At 44.6% G+C, this 21,859-nt stretch overlaps 1 protein-coding gene across 1 annotated transcript in view; it reads right to left on the bottom strand.

Annotated features, from left to right (window-relative positions):
- Positions 1-21,336, bottom strand: part of LOC141105176 (uncharacterized) — a 60,666-nt gene extending 39,330 nt beyond the window's left edge. Inside the window, exons 1-8 of the mRNA XM_073595067.1 lie at positions 21,224-21,336; positions 17,908-18,027; positions 16,960-17,127; positions 16,750-16,873; positions 16,536-16,633; positions 16,291-16,429; positions 12,477-12,998; positions 6,394-7,557 (exon numbers count right to left, since the gene is read on the bottom strand). Coding sequence (XP_073451168.1) covers positions 6,394-7,557; positions 12,477-12,998; positions 16,291-16,429; positions 16,536-16,633; positions 16,750-16,873; positions 16,960-17,127; positions 17,908-18,021 — 2,329 coding nt within the window. The 5' untranslated portion in view covers positions 18,022-18,027; positions 21,224-21,336. The remainder of the gene's footprint in view (positions 1-6,393; positions 7,558-12,476; positions 12,999-16,290; positions 16,430-16,535; positions 16,634-16,749; positions 16,874-16,959; positions 17,128-17,907; positions 18,028-21,223) is intronic.
- Positions 21,337-21,859: the final 523 nt, after the last annotated feature.

Below are 21,859 nucleotides of genomic sequence, written 5' to 3' on the forward strand. Positions count from 1 at the left end.
AATTTCCCCCAGAGGTTCTCCCCCATTTCCATCCTCAATTCCCCCAGAGGTTCTCCCCCATTTGCATCCTCGATTCTCACAGAGGTTCTCCCCCATTTTCCATCCTCGATTCTCACAGAGGTTCTCCCCCATTTGCATCCTCAATTCCCCCAGAGGTTCTCCCCCATTTCCATCCTCAATTCCCCCAGAGGTTCTCCCCCATTTCCATCCTCGATTTCCCCCAGAGGTTCTCCCCTATTTCCATCCTCAATTCCCCCAGAGGTTCTCCCCCATTTCCATCCTCGATTCCCCCAGAGGTTCTCCCCCATTTCCATCCTCAATTCCCCCAGAGGTTCTCCCCCATTTCCATCCTCGATTTCCCCCAGAGGTTCTCCCCCATTTCCATCCTCAATTCCCCCAGGGGTTCTCCCCCATTTCAATCCTCAATTCTCACAGAGGTTCTCCCCCATTTGCATCCTCAATTCCCCCAGAGGTTCTCCCCCATTTCCATCCTCAATTCCCCCAGAGGTTCTCCCCCATTTCCATCCTCGATTTCCCCCAGAGGTTCTCCCCTATTTCCATCCTCAATTCCCCCAGAGGTTCTCCCCCATTTCCATCCTCGATTCCCCCAGAGGTTCTCCCCCATTTGCATCCTCGATTCTCACAGAGGTTCTCCCCCATTTCCATCCTCGATTTCCCCCAGAGGTTCTCCCCCATTTCCATCCTCAATTCCCCCAGAGGTTCTCCCCCATTTCCATTCTCAATTCCCCCAGAGGTTCTCCCCCATTTCCATCCTCGATTTACCCCAGAGGTTCTCCCCCATTTCCATCCTCAATTCCCCCAGAGGTTCTCCCCCATTTCCATTCTCAATTCCCCCAGAGGTTCTCCCCCATTTCCACTCTCCTGGGAGGTTCTCCCTCTAGCAAGTAACTTCATATTTTTAGCTCCCAAGTGCATTATGGAGCCTATCACCACGACCATGGGGAGGAGAACCAAGATGGCCGCAATAGGAAGATTCTATGTGATAACTTCATATGTCTTTAAAATGTAAACTAATACACATGAGGATCTGGACCTTCTGGACTCTCCTTCTCACCAATGAAACCCCAATAGATGACTCTCTTTGAACTGAGCATTCTTTCAACCATCAATCTTCAATCTTCCAAGAATTTGTAGACAAATAAGGGGACTTAGAACAGAATAATATTTTTTATTTATATTTAGAAAATCGAAATATATAATTATTTTATTACAGGTAATTATAACAAATGAACACACAATAAAATGTAGCTTTAATGGAAACCAAATCTTGCATAATTAAAGTTAAAAATATTTCAATTGTATTTTTTAATATACATTATCTGAGCCATGCCAGTTTATAAGGGAAAGCATTTCCACCCAGCAGCCAATAGCAAAACAAAATGTCCATTGATGAAAAAGAAGTCCTGATTGGGCTGGATGTTCCATTATTCATCTTAGATACACTACATTACCAAAAGTATTGGGACACCTGCCTTTATACGCACATGAACTTTAATGGCATCCCAGTCTTAGTCCGTAGGGTTCAATATTGAGTTGCCCCACACTTTGCAGCTGGGAAGGCTGTCCACAAGGTTTAGGAGTGTGCCTATGGGAATGTTTCACCATTCTTCCAGAAGAGCATTTGTGAGGTCAGGCACTGATGTGAACGAGAAGGCCTGGCTCGCAGCCTCCAGGACTCTGTGCAGGCCAGTCAAGTTCCTCCACCCCAAACTCGCTCATGCGCGTCTTTATGGACCTTGCTTTGTGCTCTGGTGGGCAGTCATGTTGGAACAGGAAGGGGCTATCCCCAAACAGTTTCCAAAAAGTTGGGAGCATGAAATCGTCCAAAATGTCTGATGCCTTAAGAGTTCCCTTCACTGGAACTAAGGGGCCAAGCCCAACCCCTAAAAAACAACCCAACACCAAAATCCCCCTCCACCAAATGTTCTGGACCAGTGTACAAAGCAAGGTCCATGAAGACATGGATGAGCGAGTTTGGGGTGGAGGAACTTGACTGACCTCAACCCGATAGAACATCTTTGGGATGAATTAGAGAGGAGGCCTTCTCATCCAACATTAGTTCCTGACCTCACAAATGCTCTTCTAGAAGAATGGTCAACCATTCCCATAGACACACTCCTAAACCTTGTGGACGGCCTTCCCAGAAGAGTTGAAGCTGTTATAGCTGCAAAGGGCGGGCCAACACCCCGTGTGAGTCCTTTGGTGTCGAAGAAATACTTTGTTATCACTAAAAGCTCTCCCGCACTCTGAACATAAATAGGGACGCCCCCCTGTGTGAAATCTCTGGTGTGTAACCAGGCTTCCTTTCTGACGGAAACACTTCCCGCACTCTGAACAGGAACAGGCAGGCTCGCCCGTGTGAATTCTCTGGTGCCTAAGACATTCTTATTTCTTAGTGAAACATTTCCCACACACTGAACATGACAGTGAACTCTCTCCCGTGTGAACTCCTTCATGTCTTGAGGACTATTCCTTGGGATTAGATGGATCTGATGACCTCGCCATACTTTGAGATCTTAGATTAGTCTCTGAAGTTCCAGTATGTGATATATCAGATGACTCCCGAAGATTGGAGCCACCCATCGCTCTCGGTGTATTCTGACGAATAAAGTTTTCTCCTGGAAAGTGTTGTGTGATGTCATCATTTGCATTGCAATTTGAAGGTAGATTAGGATTTCCCTCAGAGATGTTCTGGAGACCACATCCACCTGTTGGAAAACAATTTTTAAATACATTTTAGAAGTGTTCTTCATACCTTTTTTTTCTTTTTAAGCTGATATTTATTGATTTGTAAATTGTGCTGCTACAAACACAGAACAATAAAGTTTTTATAAACCTTTCACGGAGTCCGTGTCCTCTGTAGCTTAAAATGCACATCCATTACAGAATGAACCCCAGTTACTAGAGTAGAGTATACTTAATGAAAACATGGTCTATCCAGAATCCAGCAGGGTCAAACAGTAAGAAGAGATTTGGTTCAAGGACCCCATATTTTATCAAAGATTTCTATGGAGATCCCCCAATTGTTTCCACTCTGAAAAGGTTGACGGAAGGGACCTCTTCCACGTGATCAAAATAATCTTTTTGGCATAAAAGTAGAGTATACACAGCAGGTTCTTAAGACCAACCTGGGATGAGTTCCACCAGTCCTAACAGACAAACCTTGAGATACTTAACATTCAGGAGGCTCATGCCCAACTCAAGAAATTCACATTTCTGTGACCAAGACCTTTGTACTTGTGGGCACAGCCTTGGGACACTTAAGGGAGTATACACAGCAATTTCTTAGTTTGAGGACCAACGGGGATGAGTTCCACCACCAGTCCTAACAGGCAAACCTTGAGATACTTAACATTCAGGAGACTCATGCCCAACTCAAGAAATTCACATTTCTGTGACCAAGACCTTTGTATTTGTGGGCACAGCCTTGGGACACTTAACGGAGTATACACAGCAATTTCTTAGTTTGAGGACCAACGGGGATGAGTTCCACCAGTCCTAACAGGCAAACCTTGAGATACTTAACATTCAGGAGACTCATGCCCAACTCAAGAAATTCACATTTCTGTGACCAAGACCTTAGTATTTGTGGGCACGGCCTTGGGACACTTAACTGAGTATACACAGCAATTTCTTAGTTTGAGGACCAACGGGGATGAGTTCCACCACCAGTCCTAACAGACAAACCTTGAGATACTGAACTTAACATTCAGGAGACTCATGGCCAACTCAAGAAATTCACATTACTGTGACCAAGACCTTTGTATTTGTGGGCACAGCCTTGGGACACTTAACGGAGTATACACAGCAATTTTTTAGTTTGAGGACCAACGGGGATGAGTTTCACCACCAGTCCTAACAGATAAACCTTGAGATACTGTACTTAACATTCAGGAGACTCATGCCCAACTCAAGAAATTCACATTTTTGTGACCAAGACCTTTGTATTTGTGGGCACAGCCTTGGGACAGTTAACAGAGTATACACAGCGATTTCTTAGTTTGAGAACCAACCAGGATGAGTTCCATCAGTCCTAACAGAACCTTGGGAAACGTAACATTCGGTAGACCCATAGCCAGCTTAAGAAATTTATGTATTTGTGACCAAAACCTTTGTATTTGTTGGCACAGCCACAAGGCATGAAAGAATCCGTATTATTCCCACTAACCACCAACATAAGGGACATTTTCCCCACTGATCATGAATGTAAGGAGCATTCTTCCCATTGACCACCAATGTAAGGGACATTCTTCCCAATAATCACCAATGTAAGGGACATTCTTCTCACTGACCAACAATATAAAGGGACATTCTTCTCACTGACCAACAATATAAAGGGTCATTCTTCTCACTGACCACCAATGTAAGGAGCATTCTTCCAACTGATCACCAATGTAAGGGACATTCTTCCTAATGATCACCAATGTAAGGGACATTCTTCCCACTGACCAAAAATGTAAGGAGCATTCTTCCCACTGACCACCAATGTAAGGGAGATTGCTCTCATTGACATTCTTGTCAGTGATCATCAATGTAAGAGACATTCTTTCCACTGGCCACCAATGTAAGGGACATTCTTCCCACTGACCACCAATGTAAGGAGCATTCTTCCCACTGGCCACTAATGTAAGGGGCATTCTTCCTACTGATTGATCACCAATGTAAGGGAAATTGCTCTCATTGACATTCTTGCCAGTGATCATCAATGTAAGGGACGCTTTTCCACTGGCCACCAATGTAAGGGACATTGTTGCCCCTGACCACAAATATAAGGAGCATTTTTTCTATGGGCCACTAATCAAAGGGATTGCTCTCATTGACTACCAATGTAGTGGACATTCTTGCCAGTGATCGTCAATGTAAGGGACGTTCTTCCCAATGGCCACCAATGTAAGAGACATTATTCCCACTAACCACCAATGTAAGGGAGACTGCACTCACCAACTGCAAATGTAGTGGACATTCTTGCCAGTGATCATCATTGTAAGGGACATTCTTCCCGCTGACCACCAATATAAGGGGTATCCTTCCACTGACCTCCGCTGTAAGGGACATTCTTGCCGGTGGCCAGAAAAGTAACAGGCCTTTCTCTACTCTGAGCACCAATATAAAGGGGACAATACATTTGTGTGTCCCCATTTGACTATCTGACCCCTAAATATTCCTTAGGCCACCAAGGAATCATTGATGAAGTCAATGAAATTGAAATTTTGTAGCCTATGGCCTTGAGAAGGAGAATCAAGATGGCAACAATGGGAATATTCAATGTGAAAGCTTCACGTGTCTTTAAAATATAAGCACATGAGGAACCGAACCTTCTGGACTCTCCTTCCCACCAATGGAACCCCGATGGACGACTCTCTACGAACTGAGCCTATTCCAATCGCCAATCTCCCAACAATGATGGTCATTTGTAACCAAAGAAAGGGACTCAGAACAGAACATTGTAAAGAATGGAGCTTTCTTATTTATTTCGTAAAATCAGAATATATATATATATATATATTTTTTTTTTTTTATTACAGGTATTTATACGAAAGGAACACACGATAAAACTGAGTTTTAATGGAAACCAAACCTTGCACAATTAAAGTGAAAAAAATATTTCGATTTTATTTTTAACCATACATAGTCTGAAAAGCCAGTTTCCACAAGTGAGCAATTCCATGCAACTTATAAAAAGGTCCATTGATGCAGGAGAAGTCCTGATTGGGTTGGACGTTCCATGATTCGTCTCCGCTATGTTTTGCCGTTGCTTCATTGGTGTATCGGTACGGTTGTATCGGCATTGTCCTGGTTTCCATTATGTTACCCACCCTTGTTGCCTATCTGGCTGTCAGGATTGCTCATGTGTTGCCCATGTGTTGTCATATTGCCCATGGATTACCACAATTAGTATGTCATTGGAATGGTTGTGTTTTTCTGAGGGACCATATAACTATAATTCATTCCCTGAAGGACACATAGCAGTCAAACCACAATTTAGTATTTTTTAGGGCACCCAGAGGGCAACGCCTGAGTATCTACCCACCCAGATAATCTGAGGTTGAGGGGATTACAAAAGTTTCCTGGTGTACCTCTATCTCTAGACTTTCTAGGTTCTACAAACCTATCACGCCTGTTTTGAGGGTTTCCCACTCTCCCCGCCCTTCCCCCTCCCCTCGCTCTGTAAGCCAGCGTGAGTTTTCTGATGTCTGAGAATGTCTACTCTCCGAACAAAAGATTTCTCGCACTCCGAACACGGGAAAGGCCGCACGCCCGTGTGAATGGTCCGATGTCTATCAAGGCCCCCTTTTTCATAAAATTTTTTCCCGCAATCTACACATGAAAAAGGACGCACGTCCGCGTGGCGCCGCTGGTGTCTATCAAGGCTTACTTTCTCGGTGAAGCATTTCCCGCACTCAGAGCACGAATAGGGACGCTCGCCCGTGTGATATCTCTGGTGTCTGAGAAGGCTCGCTTTCTGACTGAAACATCTCCCGCACTCTGAGCACGAAAAAGGACGCTCCCCCGTGTGAATTTTCTGGTGAGTAAGAAGGTTTCCTTTGCAAGTGAAACCTTTTCCACACTCTGAGCACGAATAGGGATAGTCACCTGTGTGAATCCTCTGATGTAAAAGAAAGTCTGCTTTCAGAACAAAACATTTCCCGCACTCTGGACATGTATGGGGAAGCTCACCCGTGTGAATTCCTTGGTGTCTAAGGAAGGAGGTTTTCTGACTGAAGCATTTCCCGCACTCTGAACATGAATAGGGACGCTCACCCGTGTGACTTCTCTGGTGTACAAGAAGGTATGATTTCTTTATGAAACATTTCCCGCACTCTGAACAGGAATGGGGGCGCTCCACCGTGTGTACTTTCTGATGCCTAAGAAAGTCTACCCTCTGAGGGAAACTTTCCCCGCATTCTGAACATGAATATTGACTTTCCCCTGTGTGAATTCTTTGGTGTGTAAGAAGTACCTGTTTATTACTGAAACTTTCCCCGCACTCTGAACACAAATAGGGACGCTCACCCGTGTGACATCTCTGGTGTGAAACCAGGCTTCCTTTTTGATTGAAACACTTCCCGCACTCTGAACATGAATAGGGTTGCTCACCCGTGTGACTTTTCTGGTGACTAAGAAATTCTTCTTTCCTAGTGAAGGATTTCCCGCACTCTGGACATGAATAGGGACGCTCACCCGCGTGACTTTTCTCATGTCTAAGAAGCGCGCTGTTTTTAGTGAAACATTTCCCGCACACCGAACATGACAATGAACTCTCTCCCGTGTGAGCTCCTTCGTGTCTTGAGGACGGTTCCTTGGGATTAGATGGATCTGTTGATCTCTCAATACTTTGAGATCTGAGACGCTTATCTGGAGTTCCATCATGTGATACATCAGATGCCTCCTGAGGATCGGAGGGATCCATTGCTTTCTGTGTATTCTGAGTAATAAAGTTTTCTCCCGGAAATTGTTGTGTGAGGTCATCCTTTGCATTGCAATTTGAAGATAAATTAGGGTTTCCCTCAGAGATGTTCTGGAGATCGAATCCACCTGTTGGAAAACAATTTTTAAATACGTTTTAGAAGTGTTCTTCATACCTTACATTCAGAAATCATGTGTGCTGATCTAGGACTAAACATCTGACCACAAATGTTGAGTTTGCATTCTATAATCTGTTGCTGTGGTCTCTCAATAAGAGCTCCGAAGAGCTGTCCATACAAGTAAAGCAGGATATCAATAGGCTGAGAAATCAAACCTAACCCATCACAGAGACACCAGAAATGTGAGGAGAGGCCAAAATCTATGATTCGGCAGAAGCTTAAAAAGAAGGAATGATCTGGTCAGCTCAGCATCACTGAAAAAGACCTGGAGAAGACCTGGACAACCTCAACAAGACTACTGTGCTATAGGATTGCAGAATTCCTTTAATGTTGAAGATAAACTCATTCATGACGTCTAGCCAAGTCAAGAACACTCTCCAGGTGGTGGGAGTGTCATTGTCAAAGTCTATAACCAAGAGAAGACTTCATGAAAGCTAATACAGAGGGATCACCAGAAGTTTCCTACCATTGGTAAGCCTTAAGTATAGGAAGGTCAACAACGAAAAAAAAACTTTGCAGGAAAAGTTCCCCAAAAGCTTATCCCGCTCTGGAACATATTGTTCTCAGGTTCATCTGTCCAGAGAATATGTATAAGAATGACTGGAAGAGAAGAGTATGGAGAAGGGAAGAAATGGCTCGTGACCCGAAGCATTCTGCAGCATATGTGAAACATGATGGAGGCAGTGTTATGGTATGGATACCAGAGGGATCGGGCTATTCATGTTTATTGATGATGATGATGACTGCTGAGAGAAGCAGCAGAATCAATTATGAAGTGTATCTGCTCAGATTTAAGTAAATACTGGAAGTCACTGACTTCAACCCAACTGAACATGCATTTCACTTGTCTGACAAAAGTGAAGGTAGAAAGATCAACGAACAAGAAATAACTTCTGCAGTGAAGGCCTGAAAGCATCTCTAGGAAGGGCAGTACTCCAAATTAAAGGACATTTTCCCCACTGACTTCCAATGTAAGGGACATTCTTCCCACTGGCCACCAATGTAAGGGGACATTCTTCCCACTGGCCACCAATGTAAGGGGAAATTCTTCTCACTGGCCACCAATGTAAGGAGCATTCTTCCCACTGACCACCAATATATGGGACATTCTTCCTACCAACCTCAAATGTAAGGGACATCCTTCCCACTGACATCCAATGTAAAGGGACATTCTTCCCACTGACCTCTAATGTAAGGGACATTCTCCCCACTGATCTCCAATGTAAGGGGCATTCTTCCCATTGACCACCAATGTAAGGGACATTCTTCCCACTGACCTCCAATGTAAGGGACATTCTTCTCACTAATCACCAATGTAAGGGGCATTCTTCCCACTGACCTCTAATGTAAGGGACATTCTCCCCACTGACCTCTAATGTAAGGGACATTCTCCCCACTGATCTCCAATGTAAGGGGCATTCTTCCCATTGATCACCAATGTAAGGGACATTCTTCCCACTGACCTCCAATGTAGGGGACATTCTCCCCACTGATCTCCAATGTAAGGGGCATTCTTCCCACTGACCTCCAATGTAAGGGACATTCTTAGCACTGACCTCCAATGTAAGGAAAATTCTTCCCACTGACCTCCAATGTAAGGGACATTCTTCCCACTGACCCCCAATGTAAGGGACATTCTTCCCACTGACCTCCAATGTAAGGGACATTCTCCCCACTGATCTCCAATGTAGGGGCATTCTTCCCATTGACCACCAATGTAGGGGACATTCTTCCCACTGACCTCCAATGTAAGGGGCATTCTTCCCACTGACCTCCAATGTAAGGGACATTCTCCCCACTGACCTCCAATGTAAGGGACATTCTTCCTACTGACCTACAATGTAAGGGACATTCTTCCCACTGACCTCCAATGTAAGGGACATTCTTCCCACTGACCTACAATGTAAGGGACATTCTTCCCACTGGCCTCCAATGTATGGGACATTCTTCCTACCAACAACCAATATAAGAGGCATTCTTCCCACTGACCACCAATGAGGGGGACATTATTCACACTGACCACCAATGTAATGTAAAATCTTGCCAGTGGCCAGTAATGTAAGGAACATTTTTCTCACTGACCACCTATTTAAGGGACATGCTCCCCACTGACCACCAGCAAAGTAACAGGCTTTTCTCCACTGATCACCAATATAAGAGCACAATACAATTTTTTTGCCCCCGTTTGACAACCTGACATATATTTGTCAAGCCACAGATGGAGATGGCCTCTAGATCACTGATGAAGACCAATGAATATGAAACTCTATTACTCTGACCATGAGGGGGAGAACCAAGATGGCAGCAATGGGCATATTCTATGTGATAACTTCACGTAATATAAGCTGATACACACGAGGAACCAAACCTTCTGGACTTTCCTTCTCACCAATGGATCCCCAATGGACGACTCTCTATGATCTGAGCCTATTCCACTCACCAATCTTCCAAAATTTATGGTCATTTTGTAACCAAAGAAATGGACCCAGAACAGAACATTGCAAGGTGTGGAGCTTTCTTATTTATTCTGGAAAATCAGAATATGTACAGCATTTATTTTTTTATTTACAGGTATTTATTACAAATTCACGCGCAATAAAATGGTGCTTTAATTGAAACCAAATCTTGTATAATTAAAGTTAAAAATACTTGGATTTTATTTTGAATTATACGAGGCGTGATAAAATTAATTCCCGGAATGGAATGTAAAAAAAAAAAAAAAAAGTATGCTTACCTACACACTATCAGCTGTTGTCAATTTCAAAGTAGTCCCCTTGTGAAGTGTCGCAGTTTTCTAAAAGACGACTGTGCCACTGCCTCTAAAACCATTCCTAGAATTTGTTTTCAGGAACGCTGCTCAGTACCTTTTGTCGCGGCACGCTGGATGTCCGGAACGTCATCATATAAGTGTCCTTTGAGGACATTTTTTAAAATTTGGAAACAGCCCAAAAGTTGCAGGGTTCTAAGTCAGGGGAATAAGGGGTTTGGTCAAGTTTTGGAATGCTTAATGCCGTGTACACACGAGCTGACTTTCCGGCAGACTTGGTCCGGCGGACCGGACCCTGTCGGAAAATTAGATTGTGTGTGGATAGTGCTTGTGGGGGGAGTGGGGTAAGATATGTGCTGGGGGGTGCTTTGGGAGGAGAGAGGGTCAGTGCTAGTGGGGGGTGGGGTCAGATATGTGTGGGGGGTACTTTGGGAGGGGAGAGGGCTAGTGCTTGTGGGGGGAGTGGGGTAAGATATGTGCTGGGGGGTGCTTTGGGAGGAGAGAGGGTCAGTGCTAGTGGGGGGTGGGGTCAGATATGTGTGGGGGGTACTTTGGGAGGGGAGAGGGTTAGTGCTAGTGAGGGGGTACAAATATGTGCTGGGGGTGCTTTGGGAGGAGAGAGGGCTAGTGCTAGCGGGGGGGGTCAGATATGTGCTGGGGGTGCTTTGGTAGAAGATGGGGCTAGTGATAGTGGGGGGGTGGGGTCAGATATGTGCTGGGGGGATGCTTTGGGAGGGGAAAGGGGTTAGTGCTAGTGCAGGGGGTCAGATATGTGCTGGGGGGTGCTTTGGGAGGAGAGAGGGCTAGTGCTAGTCGGGGGGGAGCGGAGTCAGATATGTGCTGGGGGTGCTTTGGGAGGAGAGAGGGCTAGTGCTAGTCGGGGGGAGCGGAGTCAGATATGTGCTGGGGGTGCTTTGGGAGGAGAGAGGGCTAGTGCTAGTCGGGGGGAGCGGAGTCAGATATGTGCTGGGGGTGCTTTGGGAGGAGAGAGGGCTAGTGCTAGTCGGGGGGAGCGGAGTCAGATATGTGCTGGGGGTGCTTTGGGAGGAGAGAGGGCTAGTGCTAGTCGGGGGGAGCGGAGTCAGATATGTGCTGGGGGTGCTTTGGGAGGAGAGAGGGCTAGTGCTAGTCGGGGGGAGCGGAGTCAGATATGTGCTGGGGGTGCTTTGGGAGGAGAGAGGGCTAGTGCTAGTCGGGGGGAGTGGAGTCAGATATGTGCTGGGGATGCTTTGGGAGGAGAGAGGGCTAGTGCTAGTCGGGGGGAGCGGAGTCAGATATGTGCTGGGGGTGCTTTGGAAGGACTGAGGGCTAGTGCTAGTCGGGGGGAGCGGAGTCAGATATGTGCTGGGGGTGCTTTGGGAGGAGAGAGGGCTAGTGCTAGTGAGGGGGGTCAGATATGTGCTGGGGGTGCTTTGGGAGGGGAAAGGGCTAGTGCTAGTGAGGGGGGTTAGATATGTGCTGGGGGTGCTTTGGGAGGGGAGAGGGTTAGTGCAAGTGGGGGGGTCAGATATGTGCTGGGGGTGCTTTGGGAGGGGAGAGGGCTAGTGCTAGTGAGGGGGGTCAGGGTCAGATATGTGCTGGGGGTGCTTTGGGAGGGGAGAGGGCTAGTGCTAGTGAGGGGGGGGGCACACAGAGGGCAACGCCTGAGTATATACTCCCCCACATAATCTGAGGTTAAGTTTCCTGATATACCTCTATAGATTTTCTAGCTCTACAAACCTATCACGCCTGTTATGAGCGTTTCCCACTCCCCCCGCCCTGTAAGCGTGTGTGAATTTTCTGATGTCCGAAAAGGTTCACCCTCCTAATAAAAGATTTCCCGCACTCCGAACATGAAAAAGGATGCTCACCTGTGTGAACTCTCTGGTGTTTATCAAGCTTTTGTTTTAGAGCGAAAGATTTCCCGCACTCTGGACATGAATAAGGACGCTCATCAGTGTGAATTTTCTGGTGCCTAAAAAAGTCTATTCTATCAGGGAAACTTTTCCCGCATTCTGAACATGAATAAGGACATTTTCCTGTGTGACTTCTCTGGTGTATAAGAAGTACTTGTCTATTACCGAAACAACTCCCGCACCCCGTACATAAATAGGGACGCTCACCTGTATGACTTCTCTGGTGTGTAACCAGGCTCCCTTTCTGATGGAAACACTTCCCGCACTCGGAACATGAAAAGGGACGCTCAACCGTGTGACTTTTCTGGTGACTAAGGAATTCTTTTTTCCTAGTGAAAGATTTCCCGCACTCCGGACATGAATAGGGACGCTCACCCGCGTGACTTTTCTCGTGTCTAAGAAGCGCACTGTTTTTAGTGAAAGGTTTCCCGCACACCGAACATGACAACGAACTCTCTCCCGTGTGAGCTCCTTCGTGTCTTGAGGACGGTTCCTTGGGATTAGATGGATCTGTTGATCTCTCCATACTTTGAGATCTGAGATGGGTCTCTGGAGTCACATCATGTGATACATCAGATGCCTCCTGAGGATCAGAGGGATCCGTTGCTCTCGGTGTATTCTGAGCAATAAAGTTTTCTCCCGGAAATTGTTGTGTGATGTCATCATTTGCATTGCAATTTGAAGCTAAATTAGGGTTTCCCTCAGAGATGTTCTGGAGACCGCATCCACCTGTTGGAAAACAATTTTTAAATACGTTTTAGAAGTGTTCTTCATACCTTACATTCAGAAATCATGTGTGCTGATCTAGGACTAAACATCTGACCACAAATGTTGAGTTTGCATTCGATAATCTGTTGTGGTCTCTCAATAAGAGCTCCGAAGAACCGTCAGTACAATGGTTAACCTGAGAAATCAAACCTAACCCATCACAGAGACAGCAAAAATGTGAGGAGAGGCCAAATCAACGATTCAGGGGAAGCTTGAAAAGAAGGCAGGAACTGATCAGCTCAGCAACACCGAAAGACCTGGACAACCCCAGAAGACAACTGTTGCTAAAAGATTGCAGAATTCCTTTAATGTTGAAGATAAACTCCTTCATGAGGTCTAGCCAAGTCAAGAACACTCTCCAGGTGGTGGGAGTGTCGTTGTCAAAGTCTACAACCAAGAGAAGACTTAATGAAAGTAAATGCAGAGGGTTCACCAGAAGGACACCAAGGAAGTCACACCGGGGCACTTACATTCACGTATGGTGGACCTGCCCAACTGGCTCATGGTCTATGGACCCAGGTCTACAATATGTTGTAGATGTTGAAGATAAACTCCTTCATGACGTCTAGCCAAGTCAGGAACACTCTCCAGGTGGTGGGAGTGTCGTTGTCAAAAACTACAACCAAGAGAAGACTTAATGAAAGTAAATACAGAGGGTTCACCAGAAGGACACCAAGGAAGTCACACCAGTGCACTTATGTTCACGTACGGTGGACCTGCCCAACTGGCTCATGGTCTATGGACCCAGGTCTACAATATGTTGTGAATACCTTTTTGGAGGCTGATATCCCGATGCTGGCACTGCTTAACCTGAGACCAGATGGGCTTCCCAAACGCCAAATTAGATTTATGACCCATATAATTACAACCGCCAAGCAAATTATAGCCAGAGGTTTCCCTCAAAACTGTAAAATTGAAGGTACACTGGATGCTCACGAATGATAAATTGACTGTCAAAAACGTACAGACACTATGCAAACCTTTCATAAAACATGGGATCCTTGAATCTCGAAATGTATGCCCTCGGATACTGGATCTGTAAGGGGCCACTCAAATTATAGCCAGAGCTTGGTCCTTGAACATACTCTCACTTGAAGCTGTAGAATCTAAGGTACACTGGGTGCTTAGGAATGATGAATTGACGGCCAAACTTACTGACGCTATACGTAGCTTTCAAAAAAATGGGATCCTTGGAGCTCGAAATGTATGCCCTCGGATACTGGATCTGTGAGGTGCCACTCTACTTAACCCAAAGTTCAAGGAGCACTCTCAAGCCTTTCCCCTCATACCCAAAGTCCAAGGAGTACTCTCAAGCCTCCCCCTCACACCCAAAATCCAAGGAGTACTCTCAAGCCTCCCCCTCACACCCAAAGTCCAAGGAGTACTCTCAAGCCTCCCCCTCACACCCAAAATCCAAGGAGTACTCTCAAGCCTCCCCCTCACACCCAAAGTCCAAGGAGTACTCTCAAGCCTCCCCCTCACACCCAAAGTCCAAGGAGTAATCTCAAGCCTCCCCCTCACACCCAAAGTCCAAGGAGTACTCTCAAGCCTCCCCCTCACACCCAAAGTCCAAGGAGTACTCTCAAGCCTCCCCCTCACCTCCCAACTCCCTCTTCCTATCTTTCTCCTTCCTCCTCCCTCCCCAGGTGTTCCCTACCTTTTTCGTTTGGCATTTGCAGAACCTTGTTGACAGGGCCCTCAGGTCATACACTGGTTATACCTATTTGCATTGTATTGCTCACACCTGTCAATGGTTGACCACTATTGTGTTGTTGGTCCGCGTGCCTTGTTTAATGTTTGGAATATTTTGTACTGGCTTTTTAATTTCCGCCCTATGAAAACAATGAATATTATTATATTTGTGGACCTAATTGTACTACGACTGATTGTCTGAGACTGCGGCCATTTCATAGGAGATGGTCAGAGAGTGATGAGACGCTACAAGAGAAGTTGGAGACTGAGGACAGGAGACAGTAAGGCCTCGTACACACGAGCGGACTTTTCGACCGGACTGGTCTGACGGACCGAGTCCGGCGGACAATTCGACCGCGTGTGGGCTCCATCGGACCTGCAGCGGACTTTTTCGGTCGAAAATCTGACGGACTTGAAACATGTTTCAAATCTTTCCGACGGACTCGAGCCCGGTCGAAAAGTCCGCTCGTCTGTATGCTAGTCCGACGGACAAAAAACGACGCTAGGGCAGCTATTGGCTACTGGCTATCAACTTCCTTATTTTAGTCCGGTCGTAAGTCATCACGTACGAATCCGTCGGGCTTTGGTGTGATCATGTGTAGGCAAGTCCGTTCGTTGGGAAAGTCCGTTGGGTAGACCATCGGACCAGTCCAATCGAAAAGTCCGCCCGTGTGTAAGCTGCATCAGAGATTGGGAACAACTTAGATAAGACTAATGTTACAGTCCCTTTACAAAATCAGTTCTCTTAGATTTGTACTCTCTACAGCCAACTTAAAAAATGGCTAGGATCCCGTTTGATATTTCTCTCAGCAAGATCAATTAAGAAAGATCAGAGAGAAAGAACACACTTATTCTCTCTGGAGAAGAGACGCTTGAGAGGGGATATGATTTCAATTTACAAATACGGTACTGGTGACCCCACAAAAGGGATAAAACTTTTTCGCGGAAGGGAGTTTAACAAGACTCGTGGCCACTCATTAAAATTAGAAAAAAAGAGGTTTAACCTTAAACTACGTAGAGGGTTCTTTACTGTAAGAGCGGCAAGGATGTGGAATTCCCTTCCACAGGCGGTGGTCTCAGCGGGAGGCATCGATAGTTTCAAGAAACTATTAGATAAGCATCTGGAACGACCGCAACATACAGGGATATACAATGTAATACTGACATATAATCACACACATAGGTTGGACTTGATGGACTTGTGTCTTTTTTCAACCTCACCTACTATGTAACTATGTAAAGATGAGGAATAACCTTCCAAAGAGACTTGTTCTAGCTGACTGGAAGCGCTTGTAATATTTGTAGGAAGAATCCCTGTAGAATGTGGATTTGGGGAGGTATCGGACTGTCTTTGGGGATTCTTTGAACCTGAAGAAAATTGGGACAAACTTTATGTGGCTTTTCTGCCCTCCTCTTGATCAACTGGCACTTTGGATTTTTCTTTTGTAGGTGAACTATGTAGACATGTGTTGGATTTCAACCTAACAATGTATATACAGACTTTATACTGGAAGTAGAATAAAAATGTGAAAGGTTTTTGCATTTAGTGTTTATGACTTACTTGTGTCCATATATAGAGAAGATCCCTCCTGTTTACTTTCCATAATCGTCTCCCCCTCCTCCATAGACTGCTGATCTCCACTCACCAACCTCTCTTCTTCCTCTTTATCCTCAACTTTGATGTCTTTCAGTTCTTCAGCCTAAACCCCAAAGATGATAGAATAGATTTGTAAAAAGTAACAGGAGATTACATAGAAGAATGTCCTCTAATAGCTTAGAACACTTTTTTAGGTTGGTCCCACCTACCTGATGACGGTGAGGGATGGTGTGACCTTTCTGTGTAGAATGCCGGGGATACAGAGGAAGGGGACATCTCTCTGGTGGGTTCCCATTACTGAATCCATCTGTAGGAAACACACACACTGACTGAATACATTGTTTCTTTGTGTTTATCAGATGATGGGGGATCTAGGTGGACCCTCCGTACTGCTCTCTCCTTTACAATAAAGTCTCCTCTTACCCGGTGATGTGAGGGGCGGCTGATTCTCCATCATGACGTCCTTGTAGAGATCCTTGTGTCCTTCTAAATACTCCCACTCCTCCATGGAGAAATAGACAGTGACATCCTGACACCTTATAGGAACCTGACACACACAATGATACAGTCACCATCCAGACACATCCCTTGTCTGTTACTGGATAATGTCCCAGAATTCCCGGCACCGCTCACCTCTCTTGCCAGCAGCTCAATGATCTTCTTAGTGACTTCTAGAATCTTCTTTTCTTTGCTCTCAGGTGTCAGGCGGTGAGGTGGAGGCGCTGTGATGGGTGATGCCCCATGAAGACAGCTGCTGGGTGTTAATGGATCACCAGAAATGTTCTTCACTACTTTATAATCCTGAGTAAAAAAGAAAATAATCACTAAAGACATCCTAGAATCCTCCTCACCTCTCCAGTCAGGTCTGTGTTTTATTAATAGAGATAAGAGTGATGTCATGTGACCTCCCAGAATCCTCCTCACCTCTCCGGTCAGGTCTGTGTTTTAATAATAGAGATAAGAGTGATGTCATGTGACCTCCCAGAATCCTCCTCACCTCTCCGGTCAGGTCTGTGTTTTAATAATAGAGATAAGAGTGATGTCATGTGACCTCCCAGAATCCTCCTCACCTCTCCAGTCAGGTCTGTGTTTTATTAATAGAGATAAGAGTGATGTCATGTGACCTCCCAGAATCCTCCTCACCTCTCCGGTCAGGTCTGTGTTTTAATAATAGAGATAAGAGTGATGTCATGTGACCTCCCAGAATCCTCCTCACCTCTCCGGTCAGGTCTGTGTTTTAATAATAGAGATAAGAGTGATGTCATGTGACCTCCCAGAATCCTCCTCACCTCTCCGGTCAGGTCTGTGTTTTATTAATAGAGATAAGAGTGATGTCATGTGACCTCCCAGAATCCTCCTCACCTCTCCGGTCAGGTCTGTGTTTTATTAATAGAGATAAGAGCGATGTCATGTGACCTCCCAGAATCCTCCTCACCTCTCCGGTCAGGTCTGTGTTTTATTAATAGAGATAAGAGTGATGTCATGTGACCTCCCAGAATCCTCCTCACCTCTCCGGTCAGGTCTGTGTTTTATTAATAGAGATAAGAGTGATGTCATGTGACCTCCCAGAATCCTCCTCACCTCTCCGGTCAGCAGGTAGATGATCTCCAGGGTGAGGTCTAATATTCTCTCAGTCACCTGGCTTTGGTCTTGGTCCATCGTTATGGATTGGGTTATGTGATCTAAACAGGACATTCCTCCCTGTCAACGAATAATAAACCGATAATTAATTGCACTGTACTGGGATGAAGGTGTCACCACAACATTCCTCCTTCATAGTTCTCATGGGTACCTCTTGGACCTTTTGTTATACTATATTACAGGCACCCTCAGCTATTTTTCAGTTGATAAGTTGCACTCTTACATAATTTTACCACAGGAATCCCTAATGACCTTTGGAGGAACCCTAGGCTTCCAGGGAACCCTTGCTGAGAAAGACTGATGTAGTATATTGAAAAAGTGGTCATTATTTCCCAAGGCTGATCTGTAGGCAACTACTTCACCATACAGCAAGACCAGATATAAAAACATTTCTTTATGCATATTTCATTATTTCTCTGAGTGTCCAATTTATCCATCGTGAACAATCTAAACATAATCACCTTATAATCCTCTAAGTAGGAGTAGTATGCTGGCCATAGACAGTTTAAATCTCGGCTGGTTCAGCAGCCATAATTTGAACCATGTAATCTATGAGCAGGCTGATTGTACCCAAGTCGATTCACCTACCTGTGGACCCTCATTCACCTTTGAAGGATAATGTAATAAGCACATACATGGTAACAGAAATTTGGAGGTCCTCGATATAGTATTCACAAATTGTATAGTATTTTGCCAAGATTTCTCTATTATCCAGCACTGGCACAATAGATTAATCAAATTAGGTTTGTCAAGAAACTTGGAGCGCCGCTCAAAGCACTGCAAGTCCAAAGCACAGATCGGGCGCTGCCATTCAAACAAGCTCGACTAGGCTAACAGAAACAGATCAGAAAACGTAAGGTGGAAACGCCTCACACCGGAACCCAACCACTGTATAGAGAGGTGAACATACGGCTTTAGCCTGAACTCCTCCTGGCTATGCTCCTCTGACATGTTTCGCCCCACCTACCGGGCTTAATCATAGAGATCATGTTTATGATTAAGCCTCGTAGATGGGGGCAAAACATGTCAGAGAGGCACAGCCAGAAGGAGTTCAGGCTGAAGCCGTATATTTACCACTTTATATAGTAGACATGTGCATACCAGAATTTTTTGTTCTGTTATGGATGAATTTTCTCATTGAATTTTGGTTCCTCATGCTCGTTATATAGAACAGATTTGTTTTTTGGAATGCATTTCGTATCTTCGACATTCGTTTTGGGTGGATTTCAAAAAACATTGCAGTTTTTCAGGAAGATTGCTATATATTCGGTATATTATTGAGTTGGACGAATCCATATCTTCGTACGCTAGTCAAACTCACCAAGAGAAATGGCACGAGTTGATTGGACAATATCGACTGGCATCACATACATCCAAATGAATGAGTGGAGCGAAGCTCAGATCCATCCGTTATCTAAATCTGAATTATTGAACGAATTTGAAAAAGGAATTATTTCCTACAAGGGCCCAAATTACTATCGCATCATGTGATGTCATTCAAATGAAACAAATGCATTCATTAATTTTGTTATAACTTTTTTTTCGGATTTGCTGCCATTCGTTTCTGTGTCCAATTGGAAATTCTTATACATCCGAATCTCAGAAAATGAAATTTTCACCCGAAAAACGAATCATAACGAATAGCACACACGTCTACTATATAGTGGTTGGGTTCCGGTGTGCAGTGTTTCCACCTTCTGTGTTCAGATTTGTCAAGAAGACATTTCAAACAAATAGATAGCCACATTGAGGTTGGTGATTTAGGAACAAAACTAAATGCCTGATGGTAGAAAGAGCTGGTTGCACACCTCTCAAAGCCACCTGTGAGGATCTGATGAGCTGCTGGAAAAATCCGGGTGCCTGCCTGGTCCTTACTCTGAGTAAGCACGTTTTGTGTGAAACGCGTCCACTAAGCACCTTTTTGGATTGATGTACATATGTCATGTTCCTTGATTTTATGGATCTCCAATAAACTTTTTTTATTTATTTCATTTTTCTTTGTTTTACCTAAATGCCTGATGGGCTCTATGAAAATTTTGAAATTTAATCTCTCTCCAAGTTTTAATAATTTCACTTAAGTACTACATTTACAACCATGCTGGATACAGGACCATGCTCCCTCTGGTGGCATACTCAAAACACTGTCCATATGGCTATGAATCCTGAGCTTAATGGAGAATCCGACCCTTGCCTTCCTCCAAAAAATGATAAAACCCCAATAGTCCACACTTTTCAGATAGCTTATCCAAAAAACGTGCAAAATGTGGATGGGGCTTTAAACAAAAATGTATTTCCCAGAACCGAAATATGGAGACTCCTAAGTTGTGTGTATTGTAGAACATGTATTCTAAAATACGATACTTCTGATGAAGTATGGAGAATGGTAACAAGGATATAGGACCAGGCTTCCTCTGGTGGAATACTCAAAACCCTGCCCATATGGCTATAAATCCCGAGTTTAATGGAGGATCCAAACCCTTGTTTTCCCTCAAAAAATGATAAAACCACAATGGTCCACACTTTTCAGATGGCTTATCCAAAAAATGTATACAATTCAGATGAGGCTTTGATGAAAATGTATTTCCCAGAACTTAAATAACTCCTAAGTTATGCATATTGTAGAAAGTTTAACTCCAAAATATGATACTTCTGATGAAGTACGGAGAATGGTAGTACGGAGAATAGTAGACCGGGCTTCCTCTGGTGGCATACTCAAAATCCTGCCCATACGGCTATAAATCCAAGTTTAATGGAAAATCTGAACCCTGGTCTTCCCTCAGAAAATGATAAAATCATGAAAGTCCACACTTTTCAGATGGCTTATCCAATAAATGCATAAAAAAAAAACGGGTGAAGCTTTATGGTTTTCCCAGAACCAAAATAGGGAAACTCTTAAGTTGTGCGTATTGTAGAACACGTAACTGCAAAATACGATACTTCTGATTAAATCTGGAAAACGGTAACAAGGAACTATCGGGACGTCACACGTCCCGTAGGTTCACTCTACCAGCTTCTTTTCAAACATGGAGAGCTCGAGTTTGCCTCCCCGAAGAAAAGACCAGTGAAGAGGTCAACAGCATTAATGGCGTCAACGAACCTAGGATCATCAATAATTTTCACACCTCTCTCCACGTTATTGAAGTATCCCACAAAAGCAAGTTTTTCTTAATATGTATAGGGAGAGATCGGAAAGGAGCATGCACATGACCTACAGTACCACAGTTGTACTTCTGAGACTCAATATTTGTCTTATTACCTTCTCCCAGTTCCAGCAATATCTCCTCTCTACCTCCTCCTGACTCGCCCAGGAATTTACTGCCTTTATCTTTTTTTCACTTCCTGTGTTTTGTTGGGTATCACTTCCTGTCCATATATGACGTCACTTCCTGTCCATATATGACATCACTTCCTGTCTGTGCGTTCCGTTAACAAAAAGCGAGCTCACCGCCTTGTGGAGATTTCTAAAACTGCAGCCTATTTTTTAAATACACTTACAGATTCTTTTTTCGGTACATTATATTTTTTTTTGCATATTCTACACCTGAGTTGAAACCAAACAAAAAAAAAGAAAAATTATAATGAAAAAAATTTGATTGTGTTTTTTTTAACTCATAAATCGTTATGAGCGTTCAGTTGGCAACTGAAATCCAAACGTAGCGGCAACCCCTATTAAAATCTATGAGGGCTGGACCGAGGTTCATCGCATTGTCCAGAAGTTCACAGACCGTGAGTTACCATGTTCCCCCCGCATTCTTCCTCTTGAACCACCACGAGATCCCAAGTAAGATCTATGGGAGATTCATTCCTACCTCTCCTACTCACAGCAGCGAAGAGCTGCATCCCACTGTTCTGGAAGCAGACGCAGCTGCCGACGGTGGCCGTTTGGTTGAAA

This window comes from Aquarana catesbeiana, linkage group LG08 (assembly GCF_042186555.1).
Source record: "Aquarana catesbeiana isolate 2022-GZ linkage group LG08, ASM4218655v1, whole genome shotgun sequence".
In the NCBI taxonomy this organism is placed as follows: domain Eukaryota; kingdom Metazoa; phylum Chordata; class Amphibia; order Anura; family Ranidae; genus Aquarana; species Aquarana catesbeiana.